This window comes from Dysidea avara, chromosome 9 (assembly GCF_963678975.1).
Source record: "Dysidea avara chromosome 9, odDysAvar1.4, whole genome shotgun sequence".
Taxonomy (NCBI): Eukaryota; Metazoa; Porifera; class Demospongiae; order Dictyoceratida; family Dysideidae; genus Dysidea; species Dysidea avara.
Genome location: NC_089280.1, coordinates 22,988,932 through 23,005,340, shown reverse-complemented (window position 1 = coordinate 23,005,340; position 16,409 = coordinate 22,988,932). Strand labels below are relative to the sequence as shown.

The 16,409-nt window shown below is 37.4% G+C and overlaps 3 protein-coding genes across 4 annotated transcripts; 1 reads left to right on the top strand and 2 right to left on the bottom strand.

Annotated features, from left to right (window-relative positions):
* Positions 1–24: 24 nt before the first annotated feature.
* LOC136267306 (phosphatidylinositol 4-kinase beta-like) lies at positions 25–6,637 on the bottom strand. The gene is made up of 20 exons (XM_066062400.1): positions 6,028–6,637; positions 5,733–5,776; positions 5,574–5,664; positions 5,399–5,520; positions 5,022–5,142; positions 4,678–4,785; positions 4,072–4,162; positions 3,580–3,716; positions 3,326–3,426; positions 3,217–3,277; positions 3,064–3,162; positions 2,330–2,426; positions 2,084–2,164; positions 1,636–1,715; positions 1,144–1,184; positions 965–1,085; positions 801–907; positions 602–737; positions 378–498; positions 25–313 (listed from the first exon to the last, which is right to left on the bottom strand). The coding sequence occupies exons 1-20, from the start codon at positions 6,388–6,390 to the stop codon at positions 129–131; spliced, it is 2,307 nt and encodes a 768-aa protein (XP_065918472.1). The 5' UTR covers positions 6,391–6,637; the 3' UTR covers positions 25–128.
* Positions 6,622–12,495, top strand: LOC136267309 (probable cytosolic iron-sulfur protein assembly protein CIAO1 homolog). Its single transcript, XM_066062404.1, has 13 exons — positions 6,622–6,726; positions 7,506–7,582; positions 8,025–8,106; positions 8,164–8,244; positions 9,494–9,613; positions 10,031–10,122; positions 10,321–10,382; positions 10,799–10,875; positions 10,938–11,000; positions 11,280–11,367; positions 11,423–11,486; positions 12,168–12,227; positions 12,287–12,495. Exons 1-13 carry the CDS (start codon positions 6,687–6,689, stop codon positions 12,398–12,400), a joined length of 1,020 nt encoding a protein of 339 aa, XP_065918476.1. The 5' UTR covers positions 6,622–6,686; the 3' UTR covers positions 12,401–12,495.
* LOC136267308 (uncharacterized) lies at positions 12,343–16,409 on the bottom strand. Of its 2 annotated transcripts, none has more exons than XR_010706618.1 (3): positions 15,238–16,409; positions 13,455–15,181; positions 12,343–13,408 (listed from the first exon to the last, which is right to left on the bottom strand). XR_010706618.1 is itself a non-coding variant. In XM_066062402.1 (3 exons), the coding sequence occupies exons 2-3, from the start codon at positions 13,938–13,940 to the stop codon at positions 12,440–12,442; spliced, it is 1,455 nt and encodes a 484-aa protein (XP_065918474.1). In that variant the 5' UTR covers positions 13,941–15,181; positions 15,238–16,389; the 3' UTR covers positions 12,344–12,439. The 2 variants fall into 2 exon arrangements, 1 of the variants encoding a protein (XP_065918474.1); XM_066062402.1 differs by having other exon boundaries at positions 12,344–13,408; positions 15,238–16,389.

Genomic DNA, 16,409 nt, shown 5'->3' with positions numbered 1-16,409 from the left:
TAACCGTAAACTACCCACAACGGATCAAATATACATCCATTATTTTTGATGATGAAAAACAATTTACAAATAACACAAGGTATTCTCTGTACAAGGAAACACAATTATTTAATTATAGCTATGTCATGTTAAAAAATTCCATTCGTGAAATATTGAAAACCATCATATAACTTAGTAGTCAATGAGTTCATACTAGACTCAATCATCGTATTGACCAGTACTTCAACCTGCTCCTCAGTTAGTCTCATATGGAAACGTTCTCTCAAAGCAGTGACACCGGAGTAACCATTTCTGAAGCATGGGAGTTGAGAACCTGGTAAGCAAGAAAGGAGAAAGTTATTGTTAAAGTAAACAGACAGTTTCTGTTTGGCTCTCACCTGGTTGCATTATTTCGACTAGTTGGATAAATTTGTCGTTGTGTTTACGAGCAGCCATGAACCCCTTCAACATCAGTATCTTGAAGTACTTGAACATGTCACTATCAACACCTCCCATAACCTGAGCAGTGAATACAATCATGTGTAACTTGCACAAAACAAACAAACAAACAAACAAAAAATATTAAACACAAAAGTGAATTATTGCTTCACTACATGCTTACCTCTACAAATTCTTGTGTCAGTTTAAAAGGCGAGCTCTCAAACCCCAGGTTGTTGCCGGGAGAATTTGTAAGGATAAACCCAAAATCAATATGTATCAGGTGACCCTCTGAATCCAATAAAATATTACCATTATGTCTGGAGGGATGAGAGAGAGAACCAGTGTTAACTACTTTGGCATAACCACCAGTTCACACTTACCGATCTTTTACTTGAACAAAATATGATATGAGGCAATAGGCTGCACAGCTGGCCACAAAGTTTCGCTGTGCTGTTAAAAATCCTTCAGAATTAGGAGGCCCAAATTCCTGTAGCATTTTAAAAAGTCATAAACTGCACTGTGACATTCATGCATGTTATCTTACAGAGTAGAAGTATTGTAACAAAGTAGATGACTTGCTTTGTTTCTTCACTTGATGCAGTGAGATTGCATTACAGATAGGTTCAATTAAACCACCATCCCCTGACATTACAACAACTTTGTACCTGTAAGACAAATGTATTTATAACTAAGATGAGGTTTTACGGAAGTCAATTCACTTACGGTCTAATCCATACAGCAACTTTCTCCTGGTCCCAGACAAGCTGAAGAGAAATGATTGACAAAAATAGTAACAACTTCAGTGGAAACCATACAAACTACATACAGAAAAGCATGCATTTTGTTTGTTCGTAGAGGCTTGCATGTGCTTAAATCAGTAAGAGCATTTCAAAATTACTACAAATCAAAGCGGAATTTTGGTGCAATATAATTGTGCAGAAGCCAAACCATTATATTCTAAATTATTTTAGAAGAACAACTAAACATAAGTCTATAACAACTGGTTACTAATTTGGTTAATACTTAATGGCTGTAGCCACCATATGTACCACAACATTAATAGGTTAAACACAATTCCTTTTTTGGGAGGCTTTGCTGTAAGGCTGTTTCAATGTTTTGTAACAAAAAACACCTATGTTTTAATAAATTGGACATGCCCCATATCAGAATTTTTCATGGACTAACATAGTACAGATTTATCACTTAGAACTCAACCTTGAACTGTTCCAGTAGTTGTGAGGCTAAACACTCTTGTCTCAGGTCATCTCCCCACTTCATTATCACTGACAATAGTTCTAGTACTAAGTTAAGATCAACAACGTGCTACCATCACTACAAACCTATAGGAAGGGTTAGACAGATTTGGTGTGGGCACAGCTGCAGGCCACCATAACTGCTCAAGCATTGTGTGGACAAAGAAGTTAGCCGCATAACCATAAACTAATATCATTACAAAAGCTTGGGGATACAGGTTCTTTACAGTACAAAAAAAAATGGAAACATTTTCTATATATTCTCTATGTAAATAGTGTACTAGTCATGTTTACTGCAAGTAGGGGTGATCAATGATCACTTAAGTAGCCACTGCAACCAATACAGGCAGAACTGGCTCATTTACAGAGCACCACCTGGCTGGTATAAGACTTATATATACAAAGGATACTCCAATTGGGGAAGTGTCCATATGGTGAGAGGGCTCTGATTCTTGCCTCCTTGTCTGACCATGGCTCCTTCATGGCTGATGCTGTGAAAGATAATTTAATAACAATATGTGGCTATCTGATGAATGTGTGTGCATGCACATCATTTCTGTACTGTAAAATATGTACGTAATATATACACAGATTTTAGACTGTATACGTACACATGCATACTTTGATGTGAGTATATACATGTTGTACTTTCATACCTGAAGGATCCTCAGGATCCCTTGCAAAAGTATTGAATGGAACACAGGACACCTCCTTTAACCTTTCCCTGACATCAGCCACACAAAACGATACCACCTACATAATTTGAACACAACCAATAAAGTAATAAACACAAAAAATATTCACTTTACCACACTAAGAAAACAGACTAGCCACAGCTGGGATTTAACCTATTTGCGCTAAGAAACTAACACACAAAATACTGCCCACCAATAGCATATGCATTACCATGCAGGCCTACAGGTACCAGGCCTAACAGGAGTGTGTGGGTTTAAAACTGGCCAGATAGCCCCTTAGGTAAGAACTATTGACCAAGAATGCTGACTCAAACTATTACATAACTGTTTAGGGAAAATCATGGGAAAACCCTTAGAATGAAAACATAACAGTTGTAAAGGTCATAGAAGTTCCCTCCATTAAAAATCTCCTTTCACACAATACAACAATACATATTTCTCAATAATGAAAGATGAACAAACTGATCTTTCCAATGATTAAGTATAACACACATTGGGACTAAAGCATGATTCTCCTTTCTACACTTCAGGAAGATGCTAAATATAAATTATGTCCTGATTTCAGGGGTCTAAATGTACAGCAACTAATACAAATACGACCAGCACAAGTGTTATTATACTCAAGCTAGCTACCCATGTTTTCAGGATGCTTTGCTAAAGAAGTTCCACTACATTTCTATACTCCCTTAACTAACCTCATCGCTATCTGAGTCATTGCTTGGAGAATCATTCAACAAATGAGCTTGTTCTTTACTACTTGTGTCATCCTCTACATCACTCCCACCAGTGTGCATCTATTAGAAACAAAATTAACCACTGGCATACTGAAGTCACTATGTTCCATATACCCTCAAGTCCGGTGGTGACGTCCCTTCAGATCGGACACAAACCTTAGCTTGTTGTGGTGTGCTATGATATGTGATAACATCTCAAACCAACGATCAATTATGTGCTTACAGATTGACACTATACACACTGTATTCTAATTGTTTGGTTGGCAGAGGAGATAGATATGTGTCTTCACATGTGAGTACTTCAATGTGTACTAAATACGGAGCCTGTAATCAAAGAAAGACATTAAAATTTTGTAATATGACAGGTGTAATGTGCACACACTACACACATGCGCGCATGCACACACTACACACATACGTGCATGCACGCACGCACACGTGCAACACACACACACACACACACACACACACACACACCTTGGTCTTAGAATTCAGCACAACAGCCTCAGAGCTTGGTATTCTTACCACCTGGTGATCACTATTTCTAAACGGTACTGCCACACGAGCAGGAAAGTTGAGATTAAGTTGTGACAGTTCCCCAAACAACTGAGCAGCTAAAGACAATGAAAGAAGACATGAAGATACTTCAAATGAACAACTGTGCTCCCTAATTAAGTCAATGTCTACTGGAAGCTGATCACTTTTAACCATTTTTGGTCAGTGACGAAACACAAGTTGATTCTGAGCATGAAATGAATCAACTTGTATCACTCCTAGCGACTATTGTATATGTTAGAAGCCATTTGAACTGATCCACTACCCACCAAACATGTGTAGCAATAACACAATTAAGTGACCATGAAAGAGTTCCTACCACACATAGGTTCCGAGATCCTACACTAGCACAAGAAATACACTGCTAAAGTATTAGGCAGAAACACATAAAGAGAGAAAGTGTTGTCAGCTAACTTTTTAGTTCTTTAGTATTGTGTTGCTGAAGTTTCTTGCAGATGTTACCAAGGCACCTGACAAATGCATCTTGAGCAGCCAGCCTAGGTGCCTATACGATAACAAACAACACACATGTGGTGATAAGACTAACAAATCATTTAAATGCTGCATTCCTGTATTTACTTCATCTAATTATACAAATTACACAATTACTGTATAACTACAATTACAATTAAACAAACACAATTAAACAATTACCAACAACGTTACGCACATGCACACACACACAGATGTGGCAGCATGTAGATATATACTTTTCCTATCCTACGAAAAGAACTACCTCCACTTAATTCTGGGATGCATACAACCCAAGCCATACACTGCCTTTACCAAAAACGCATCAATGTCAAGCAAGACCACCAACCTGTGCTCAGTGTGCTGACAACAAACTGATTTTTTACTACTTCACACATGGCAAACACAGAATTACATGAAGTATACACAGCAACTTGGTAGCATAGAACACAGATGCAGTACATATAAAGTACACAGCATAGAAGAGCATGTTACACAGTTTGAAGTATGGAATGGAATACAGTACAATAGCACAGTTTTAATACTAACCGAACAACTACAGTGTGGGTAGGTGGCCAGCTCATGTGGTAATGTTGGTAATACACATCTACAACCAGTGTCGAAGGCTCTACCTGAAGTAACTTCTCCGTAACGTGACTGGAATGGAAAAGGCAACACAAAACTTTAAACAGTACAAACAAGTCACACAAAGATAGTTGGAAAGTATTAAAACTTGTGGAACCATTCTATTCCAGATAACTTGGGACCATAATAAGATGTCATTAGTGAATAGTGTGGTATACTGCATTCAAGGTCTAAATGTAAGTATCACCAATGCATGTTCACATTTCAGAGTATCCGTTTTTAAGAGATTCTATTGACATATTGCACACCTTTTTGCTCCGTCTGAAGAGTGGTGTTAGTCTTGCAAGCGATGAGGATGAAAATGACCGATGATGCCTTGTTGTGGAGGAAGACCCACTCTTATCAGAAACTGACCTTACAACACCAGGCCTGTAACAACCAGCATGAAATGACTATGAAATAATCCATGACATCTTTCATTTTTAACAACACAATGTACAGTAGGGGATACCATAAAAAGGGAATAGTTCATAAATACTAGAAACTCTCATGGGTTCTGAACAAAGCTACCCAACCAACCAGAAAATAGTTAGACAAGTACATTTCATCTCATAGAAACCACCAATAGTAACTAAAGCCATCCTAAAAAACATATCACATCCTTCAAGACACGTTTATAGGATACCTTGCAATGGGTTGTGGTCGTATCTGCTCTGTCTTTAATAAGTGAAGAAGAATTGAAGTCCTGGCACCTTCATCGGATGGCAACCAGCTATTTCTACCATTAGCACTTAACAACCAACAAACCTAGACATTAAATAGCATTTAAAAATCTAAGTTACAAGTTTCTAGTTGCTTACCCTAAGTGAGAACATGACGCTACTTCTGCATCGATGTAAGAAGTATTTATGCAGTGCATCAGAGAGGCCATCCACATGAATATACATGTTACTATGGAAACAAAAATGCACTCAGGATAATTGAATACATCACCAAGGTCACCATATCAATTGACTCACATCAATTGAGGTAGATAGAAGTCAACATCTTCATTTCTAAACCCCTACATGGTGAAGACTTAGAGTGATTCTACTATTCAGAACACATAACCACAAATTGTCAACTTATGGTAAGAAAAATAACACTGTTCATTAATTTTGAACATGTTTTACATCTATTACTTAATTATGGACTCTTGATAATACTGAACAGTTTAGTGAAATATTAATGCTAGTTTATTTACCAAATACAGAAGCACAGATGCCTCACACACACAAAACAAACATATTCAAATTACACTTCATAAATGCTTACAAATAGCCTGTTTCCAAGATACTTTTGTACAGCAGGTTCCTTTGAGTTAAAGAGATAACCAATTGCTATTGACATGTCAAATAGTGTTGATTCAAATAGCCTCATTAGCCAACAGTTTTCAGGCTGTGGTAGTTCACAGTCTGTATTCTTACGTAACGAAAGACAAATTGGAAAACAGTCAACTTCTTCTCTACCGCTTTTGTCGTCCTGTTGAGAATGGTTTTCTTTTGGAGCGTGTGTTTGTCCAGAATCTTTCATATTCGGTACTTCTAAATGATGCCTACCATTGCTTACTGCGACAGGTTTTCCCGGCTGGCTCAAGCGCTTGCTATCAGGCCAGCCCTCTATTATTGCCGACATCATGTCCGGTGATCTTTCACTTGTGAACGTCAGTAGCGCGCACAGTGGCTACGCAAACACCCAACGCCAACACGCACTCAACAAACTTCTTCAATCAAAAGGTTTCAACTAAACTGATACTCACGATTCCAGTAAAAAATGTTGGACTGCAGAAACAGCAAACTAGATGTATAACAAGTTCGAAAAAGACAAGTCATGAAGCTATGATCTTCTACTTGGGCGGAGTCAACAAATTGTAAAGCGCGCTTTAATTCTAATTATGTAAGCTCCTTACCGAATTGAAGCACAGTGCTAAGAAAATGGATGCAGTTAAAGGAGATTTGATAGCTACTCTAGAAGGTACGACACCCGTGAAATAATTGTTTGGTGTATGGCAAAGCAGTATATTCACGGATAGAGGGTTCTACGTACATTATTCATATCTACTCACGTGAGACTGCATGTAATGGAATACTTTCTCTGTACAGTACTATATTAATTTGTGTTAGCACAGCTAAAAAGTTCTGGTGATTTTGTGTCTGGTACCTATTTTTTAGCAACATACATTGATGAGATCCAGGTATTAACTGAAGGGAGCACCGTTTCTGCTAGAAAAGAATACCATATTTATGCACAAAAATATCTGCCTATTCTTTGTGGGGTGTCAAATAAACCACCTGGTCCCTTTGCATACATTCCATGACCACTGCTGGAATGTTGATAGAGCCAGTCAGATCACTTCACGCAATCTTGTGACAAAGCAACACCAATTATTTGTATTCTTAGTGCAACAAATGGCTGAATCTGGATTATGCACACTTTATGAAAGTTTGAAACACTATATGGGCTTAGACTCTTGGCTACCCTACTAAAGAGCTCTCAACAGAGCTTATTGTTGCTACAGATTTGTGTGAACTGTTGAGACAGACTATATACAACATTTCAGCTGAGACATTACCAGTGTAATCTGCTTACAGAGATGACTGACACGATTGTTACGTCATCCTTTTACACAAAACAATATTATGACTGTGTGAATCCATTCCAGAACATGTGCAACTACACATGCACGCACACGAGTAGTGACTAATGAGACAATCATTGTCCGTTATGTTCACAGTACACTCATATTACTACAGGTCATAAGGACAGAGTGTGGAGTGTCTGCTGGAACCCCACTGGGACCATACTGAGTAGCTGTGGTGGTGATAAAACAGTGAGTCATGGTGGTATAGGGAAAGCGCATGTGCAGCAGAATGCACAAAAAGCCTAAAATTGTAGCAGTCACTAAATAAGGTGAAATTTTTTGGACCACTATACCATGTCATATAACAGGGCAGGTAGTAATACAGCCATTTAGCACAATCAAGTGAGGTATTTTTTGTGCTGTAATCATCTTCACTTGTTCAATCTATTTTAGTCCACTACTCTGGGAAAACCCTTGCTTTGATCACTTGATTATAAATTTTAGGTATTAACACATGCTAGGGCTGCACCTAGAATAGTGTTTTTGAATTGACTAATTGTATGTATAGAGCAGCATTGTAGGCAGAGCAAGTACTTATTCATTTTGAAATATTTGGGAATTTTCACATTTCTTGGACAAATGTATTGTATGATATTTCAATGAGTTCATGTGTTGTAAATTTATTATTTAGATTCGACTGTGGGGTTGGGAAGGAGACAAAATGGTTTGCAAGGTTATTCTTGAAGATGCTCACCAGAGAACAATTAGATCAGGTGATGTATTATAAGACAAGCATGCTTTACAATTACCATATATGGTGTATTTTCCAGTTGGTTGGCATCCAGCAGGCTTAATGCTAGCTTCTGCTAGTTTTGATGCTACTATTGCTATTTGGGAACATAAAGATGGAGGTATGTGAGTACAGGAAGATTTTACAGTAAATACGCAAGAGATAATTAGAATTTCTCTCTCTAGCATATATTTGAGATACAGTTTTTTTAGAAATAAAAGTCAGAAATTAACGTGAAAGGTGCACACAAGACATGGGTGCACACACACACACACACACACACACTACACCAACACAAGTATACAATACACCAGGCATGGTTCGTGAAAGAAATCAGTCAGCTTTCAGCTTTATTAAAATTAAAATATTAGATCAATATACCCTAATAGAACAGTCGGATACAAAGTTGTGTTTCCAGGCTAAATTTATGACCAAAATGTTGTTGTATAATTTGAAGTTTGCCTCACAAATAGCTTTAATTTATCATGAAATCACTTAGAATTGCTTCTCAAGCAAATTATGCACCTCTAAAAGTAATTTATCATTTTAGAGACTTCCCATGGCTATGACCTGTACAAGTAAAGCTTTGGAATTGGAAACCAGTCAGCTAATTTGCCCCTGCAATGCACACTACATAGATGTGTACTTGGAATACCCATTTAAAATGAAGTTTAGGTAGACAATGACCCAAAGACTGGCTATGAGCACATGCTTGGCTTAGTGAAAGTTTTTCTAAAAATTCTGTGTGTGTCTGTATGTATGGTTGTTTGTTTCTATGTTTGTCCACAACTACACTTGTATGTACAACCGCACTTGTATTAATTACAAAAAAGCTTTATGTTAAAAGCAGCCAATGTGAGCACTCTAGACCCTGTATTAAATTTACAGGCATTACCCTAAGGTTTATACTTTGTGCCAGTTTGAAATATAAATGAAACTGGTTCTAAATATAGTGTGAACAGCACTCCTAGTTTGACTGTGTGGGCCCTGTAGGCTACCAGAAATTGTGTATCCCTTTTAATCAAAAGAGGGCATGTCTCTATCATGTGAACAAAAATGAAGAGCCAACACGAGGCTTTGTCAAGAGAATTTTCTTTTCATAAAAAACCACTGTAAAAACAGGTACAGTAATGAGCATTGTTTTTGGTTAGTTTGAGTTACGCTTCGTTAGCAGCAAAACAGTGGTAATTAATGAAATACAAAATGCTTTGTGCATTTACAAAACCAAAAACAAAATTGATTAATATACAGCAAACAACACCATTTTTTTAGAAATAATTCAATACTTATAGTAGACAGGCACCTGGTTAAAAAGTAGCAAAACATCAACTTGTTTATAGATCAATTTGAACACTTTTCTCGTTGTTTAGAGTTCCAGTGTTCAACTACACTGGAGGGTCATGAGAATGAGGTGAAGAGTGCTCAGTGGAGCAAGACAGGGACTTTTGTCGCTACATGTAGTCGAGACAAAACTGTGTGGATATGGGAAGGTACGTAGGACAAATGCTACGCTGATGTAACTAAGAGAAGACATTTACAGAAACCTGTTCTTAATTAAGATTATGGGCTTACATTTAGAATGTACATATTTAATATTTTGTGTAAGTATAATGTTATCTGTTAGGGAACTCTCTAATAAGGGTAGCATTGGTCAAAGTGATGCTCAGCATTACAATCATGTTTTGAACACCAATTATTGTCAGTGAGACTCAAGTTATAATTAAGTCTTTATATCAAGACAAAATACTTATTTTTGTGCACTTGAAGGCTTACAATTGAACGTCAGAACTTACGTACATATTTGCTTTTGCTATATAAACAGGTACATGGATACTTGTGTTTGTATATGTAGTGTACTGTAGTTAGTGAGTGGTACATGTGTGTGGTTTGTTTTATTGTACGTGTAGTTCTTAATGATGGGGAAGATTTTGAGTGTGTCAGTGTCCTCCATGAGCATACCCAGGATGTGAAGTGTGTCCGGTGGCATCCACATGAAGAGGTTGTGTCATGTGTTCACAATCACAAGCACATACGCACACACACAAACACGCACAACACACACGCACACATACATGCACGCACGCGCACATACACCACCACCACCACCAATACACACAGAGTGACATGCACATATTGCTAACAAACTATACATATGCATGCTTATTCTGGTTATTATCATCACATTCTGTCACTACAGATACTTGCATCTGCTAGTTATGACAATACCATCAAGATCTTCAGGGAGGATGATGATGATTGGTAACTTATAATCTTGACTAGTGTACTAATACCAAGAGTGAATATTACTTTATTATTAACTCTTGCTAATACTACGTGACAAAGTTACCAGAAGTACAGGGTGTAAATTAAAAAGATTTTGAAAACTGTGGCAAATTTTTGTTCATACAAGATGTTGGAAGGGTTAACTGTCTCAGCATTAGAGGCTAATGCGCACACACACACACACACACACACACACACACTGTAAAGCCATCCACATCATGATGCTTCCCAGTAGTCTACACCATCCACACAAACACACTATACATACACACTCAAGTGCACTCACACACACTTTTATGCTGACAGCATTTATAAACGTAGGTAGTAGGCATTGCTTGCATGTACATTTCAGAAAATGTGAGAGTAAGTCATGTAGTACTGTACTCCCATAGGACATGCTGTGGAACACTGGAAGGACATGAATCCACCGTGTGGTGCATAGATTTTGATGCCAGTGGTGACCAACTTGGTAAATAGGCATATCATGTTATCATATAAATGCACTTTACCATGTTTGTTATTTATTCACAGCATCTTGCAGTGCTGACAAGACTGTAAAAATTTGGAAGAGATACAAACCTGGAAATCCTGAAGGTGAATGTGTGTGTGTACGTATGTACATACGTGTATGCATGTGTGTGTTCTGCTTATTGTGTTCATTTCAACTATAAATTTAAATAAAGTAAGCACAACAAAGTTGTCTAAAGCACTCCAGTGCTGTATTGTGAACAAAATTGTATGGTCCACAATATCCAGTGAATTTTCTTATTGAAAACAACAACACCTTTCCTCATTTCTCGATTATATAGCTGGTCCTACTGTAACTTTGTACTGTGCTAAAAGTTTTGTATGTGTTTGTATTATTATTATTAGGTATACCAACAGTAGGCAATGATCCAACCTGGAAATGTGTGTGTACACTGTCTGGCTACCACACAAGAGAGATCTATGATATCAGCTGGTAATGAAACTGTGAGGTGTACGAGTCTAGTATTAAACTGCTTTCTTTTTCCTAGGTCAGTATCTAATGGTTTCTTAGCAACAGCTTGTGCAGATGATAGTGTGAGAGTGTTTAGAGAGGTAATGGTCATGAGATGAAACCTCTTTAATAGGTCCACCTATGGACCCATCCACTATAAAGGCTGATTTCCATATAATTTATCTTCAAATGCCTGCATTTTTTCCGGATGAGTCAGTGGCACCAGCTACTCGATAGCTGCAACTAGCCTCTGTGCACTGCAACCGTAGTTGAGATGGGCAAATGGTTGCTATTTCCAGATTCTCTAGCGAGCATTAGAAACCAACCTGGCAGCAAAGCTGTACCTTCATTTTGTTACAATTCAGCACATTACAAGTATTATAGTGGCACAAAACGAAACATGGGACAAGCCTCAATCTTGGTTGCTTTGTGTTGAACATTGCCACCATTTGTCTGGGGTATTTGTTTAGTTTATAGACCGTCCTGTCTGTAAAAACTGGAAGGTTAAACTTCTTCCAACTCTTGCAGTAGTAGCTGTAGCAGTACTGGCAAGCTATTAGTTTATACGACCCCAGTATTCACCACAACCATGCGGGCATTGCAGTTATAGGAAACCAGCCATATTGAAGTAGTCTTATTAATGATTGTATGGGACCTATTTGACATGGTCACTATATGAGGTGGTCTTATTAAAGTGGTGATTACTACACTCTATGAGCATATCACTTAACTGTCTTCTATGTATGCATATTAATATTATTATGTTTCTTTGTACCATGTAGGTAATGCCTGTTATAAACTCTAACCAGCCCAAGTTTGAGTTGATATGGCAACAGTCTCAGGTTAATGTCATTGGTTGTTTTAACATTAATTTAATTGATACTGGTTGTCTGATTTGTAGGCTCATCTTTCTGATGTCAATTCAGTTTCGTGGAATCCTAAGGATCCTACACTATTGGCGTCTTGTTCAGATGACAGGAAAGTAAAACTGTGGAAATTTGTAATTGAATCGTAAAAATCCATACAATAAAATAATCACTTTATAGTACAAATTTTATATGACAACAAATGTCTCATCATTTTCACTTTGTAGCCAGTATCGTACAACCATCTTTTTAGCAATCCATCCCATAGTTCCCAATGTCACTGAGGCAATGAGAGGATTAGCAATCGCTGTCATGTTGAAAGGGTTAATGGTGCCATCAACAAAAGCAAAACCGGCAGCAAGAATGAACACACAAAGCAACACCATGCCTATTGCAACAGCTGTGATCAAATACAGTATGCTCAGCACCAATTGTTTGTTTATTGGTTCACGCTTCAACAACCTTTCCAGTATTGTTCCGGCAAGTATACAAGTTGCTAGCATAGTTGTAAGAGAGTACAAGGTCATTGCGTACACCATTGTCATACACAAAGAGCCAAGGGGATGATTAATAAACACAATGAATATGAATACTCCATGAAACAGTAGTAGTTGTAAGGAGATGAGCATGTTCCACAAGGCTAACATTGGAACTATCTTCTGCATATTTTTAGACCAGCAAGTACAGATTTTTGGAGTGGGAAAGTCAGTGATGTTCCGGCATACGTAAGCAGCTGTTGCAAACTCAACTGATAACATTACTGCTAAGTAACTGATATTGAGTCCAACTTCTGTGGCTGTATGTAATGGAATTACCACTAGAACTATTGTAATACTTATCACCGTAAGATTAAACAAGAAACTAACCATCGCTGTAGCCCAAATGACTGCAAAGAATAATTTTGAACGTTCAGCTTTTCGTTTCACTACATATTTATACCTCCTGGCTGACTTGGATACAACGGTAGCTAACATTATTGCTCCAAGTGCAATTCCAAAACGTATGGTGTTTCTTGTTGTGTCAGAAAATAACTTCAACGCTGTGTTTGCTCCATCTTTCACCATTTTAACATCACGTATATTCTTTAGCTGAAAGGCAAATCCAGGAGTTGTCTTTGCTGAAGCAAAGTTGTATTTCCCACTGGTAATTAATTTGAGCTAAACAATAAAATAATGAAGCTAATGTAAACAATCTAATTCTTACCCTTGATGTCAACTTTTGCAGATGCTGGTAGCTTATGTTCCTAGTGCAGAATCTATCAATTTCAAGTGAGGCCTTGCTGTCGTAGCCTAGGGATGCAAAGAAGGTCTCAATTAGAAGTGCATATGAATTAAGCTTCCATGGACTAAATGCTATATAAACTGCCGAGTCCGTCCACACCCAGTTACACAGTTCTTGTTCCTTTACAGACATATCATGGTATTTATCTAGATCTTCAAACTTTAGATTTACTTTGAGTAAGGTTGTGTTAGGACAGGAGTCCATTTCCTTGTAGTAATAATAGCTGATTAGAACATAACTAGGTGTTGCTTGGTTCACGGGATAAAATGTGTTCTGTAGTACCTCTGTATTAGTGTCCTTTTCTTTAAATCTGTTCTCAAACTCATTGTAGCTTTCTACACATTGTTCATCTTCTGCTATCACGATATAGCCAAGCAATAAAACAGTAACATAACGAATCATTGTCATCTTTACCACATAAGTATAGCAACTAATTTTTTGTGGTACATTGCCTATACACAAGTGTCACGTAAAAGTGTTATTGTTAGAAAGACTTAGTGTCAATGTTGCTTCTATTGTTAAAATGCACATATTGAAATAGACTTCACAATACTGAATACACAATACACATGTAGTTGTAAACAAGGGGTACATAGTCACTGTACAGTTTCAATTTCGTCTGTTAATTCCATGTATGGAGTGGTCAATTCTGTATTCATCGATTCTGTATTCATCAGTTTAATTTCTGTACTACGAGTTTTGGGGACATCACTGAGCGTATGAGTGGTCCAGAAACTACTGACCATACTCTTTCCTAACCAACACGATCCTGAAATAAGAACTGATGCAAACAATGGATGTGTTAATCTGCTGGGATCAAATAAGAAGTCATTACCAATCAGTGCAAATGCACTCCACACAATTATCACAAACATTACTAGCAGACTGATTGTTACAGCTGATAGTAACTTTACCATGCTGTAAACCAGTTTCTTTGTATTCTTTTTGTTGACCAAATACATCACATATTGTGCTAGTAGCATCAGCAGAGCCACCAAAGAGACCAGACAGAAGAAGGCAATTATATACACTGTAATCATTGAAGCTACTCCAATTGGATTAGTGTGGAGAGATATCAGTAGAAAAACACCATGAAATGCTATTTGTTGTACGAACACAAATATGTTAAATATGACCATGGTTTGAATAAATACGTTAGACGCTCGGGGAAATATGCAACTTAAACATGTGTAGTGCAAAACTGCTGGTGTGGGAAAGTCATCGGATTTCTCCGTAACCACCAAAGCTGCAGCCAACTGTGTGAAAAGCATTACAACTGTGTAGCCTATGAACTTAATGTATATTTTAGCTTCGTTTAACTCAATGAGATAAATTCCTCGTAATACAATCAACAAAACATTGAGTATAAAGCTGATATATACACCTGACCATATCAGAGAATAAAACAACACAGAATCTTTGGCAGCAGTGTACACAGTTTTGTATTGTCTTTTGGTGACCACAACTTGCACTACAGAGAGAAGCAACAGTACAATCGTTCCAATAGCATAAGCACACCAGTTGAATAAAGTTATCATGCTTCTCTGTAATGCACTGGATGGATGTTCTTCACTTAATAGGTGATAAGAAAATCCTCGGATCTTGCTCTGCTCAAAGTTGTTGGGGTCACCTGATGCAAACAACTTCAGCTACATACATAAATAAACTTTCTAAGCAATACATTCTGTATAACACATATACTTACCCTAGCTGTTAGTATGTATAAATGTCTTAGAAAATCTTGTTCAGTATCAATGCACAGGTTTGGAAGTTGTAAGTTTACCAGTGCTTCCTTACTAGCCAGTGAAAAAAATGACTCCGTTAAAAGAGAGTAGGTGTCCATGAAGCTAGGTGGGAATAGCAGGTAGGCGATGGAATTGGTCCATATCCAAAAGCACAGGTATTTCTTGTCAGTTGATTTTACAGATTTCTGTCCCCAATTATAATGCCTTGCTACAATCTCATGGTAAAACTCTTTAGATGCATCAGGACAATGACTGCTGTTTACTCCACTATAGTAATACTGAACTATTATGTATACCGGATTAGCCTTATTGATAGGATAAAATGTGTCTTGGAGTTTTTCAAGGTTATCAGGAACAGCCAAGAACTCTCTCCTTAAGCTGTTGTAATTACTCACACATTCTTCATCACAATATACCAAGGAACAACAGCTGATGACCGCAACCCAATATACGGCTATACTATCAACCATCTTTGTTCTCTAAACTTACACCTGTACTGATTACTTATAATTATACTGTATTACACAATACACACTGAAATGAAAAGTACTTTATGCACAATTGATCATTTAGTGTGTAATGCGTATACACTGTCATTTTCAAATCTGATGCAACTAGTGGTCATTAATTAACACTCTCTCTTCTAAGAAATTTTGTGTTCTGATTATCACAAATAATCTGAACCACATTCTTTTCAGTATCTGGTTACTAAGCCATCCTGCTCCAGCAAGCAGCTTTTTACCTACAAGAGAAACATCTACATACAATTTAAGTAATACCGTCATGATCCCCTTCATCAGCCTCATGCGTGCTGTTACCTTGTTATTTTGGTTTTGATTTGTGTGATTGTCACACTTTTAGTTATCTATTTTATGACTAGTACAGCAAATAATGTTATTACAGATATGCTGATATGTAAATTAATAATGGTGATTGTGCAGGCCACCCCAATATATTATAGGATGGTTGGTCATGGCTATAAATATGATGACGCAGAAATTCTTTGTTATGAGTAATTGTGCGAAGGAGTTGGTACAATTTGTTCCACAATAGTGTGAGTTATTTGAAGTATTCCTCACTGAGTCAGTCATCTAAAGCATATACACGAGCAATGGAACCATGGAATGAAAGA

Coding starts and splice junctions, on each gene's coding strand:
- LOC136267309 (XM_066062404.1), top strand. CDS start 6,687: ATGGATGCAGTTAAAGGAGATTTGATAGCTACTCTAGAAG. Junction 11,001..11,279: donor CAAACCTGGAAATCCTGAAG/GTGAATGTGTGT, acceptor TATTATTATTAG/GTATACCAACAGTAGGCAAT. Junction 12,228..12,286: donor TGATATGGCAACAGTCTCAG/GTTAATGTCATT, acceptor TCTGATTTGTAG/GCTCATCTTTCTGATGTCAA.
- LOC136267306 (XM_066062400.1), bottom strand. CDS start 6,390: ATGATGTCGGCAATAATAGAGGGCTGGCCTGATAGCAAGCGCTTGAGC. Junction 5,143..5,398: donor CGACCACAACCCATTGCAAG/GTATCCTATAAA, acceptor TGGTTGTTACAG/GCCTGGTGTTGTAAGGTCAG. Junction 738..800: donor TTTGTTCAAGTAAAAGATCG/GTAAGTGTGAAC, acceptor TCATCCCTCCAG/ACATAATGGTAATATTTTAT.
- LOC136267308 (XM_066062402.1), bottom strand. CDS start 13,940: ATGACAATGATTCGTTATGTTACTGTTTTATTGCTTGGCTATATCGTG. Junction 13,409..13,454: donor TGCAAAAGTTGACATCAAGG/GTAAGAATTAGA, acceptor TTTATTGTTTAG/CTCAAATTAATTACCAGTGG.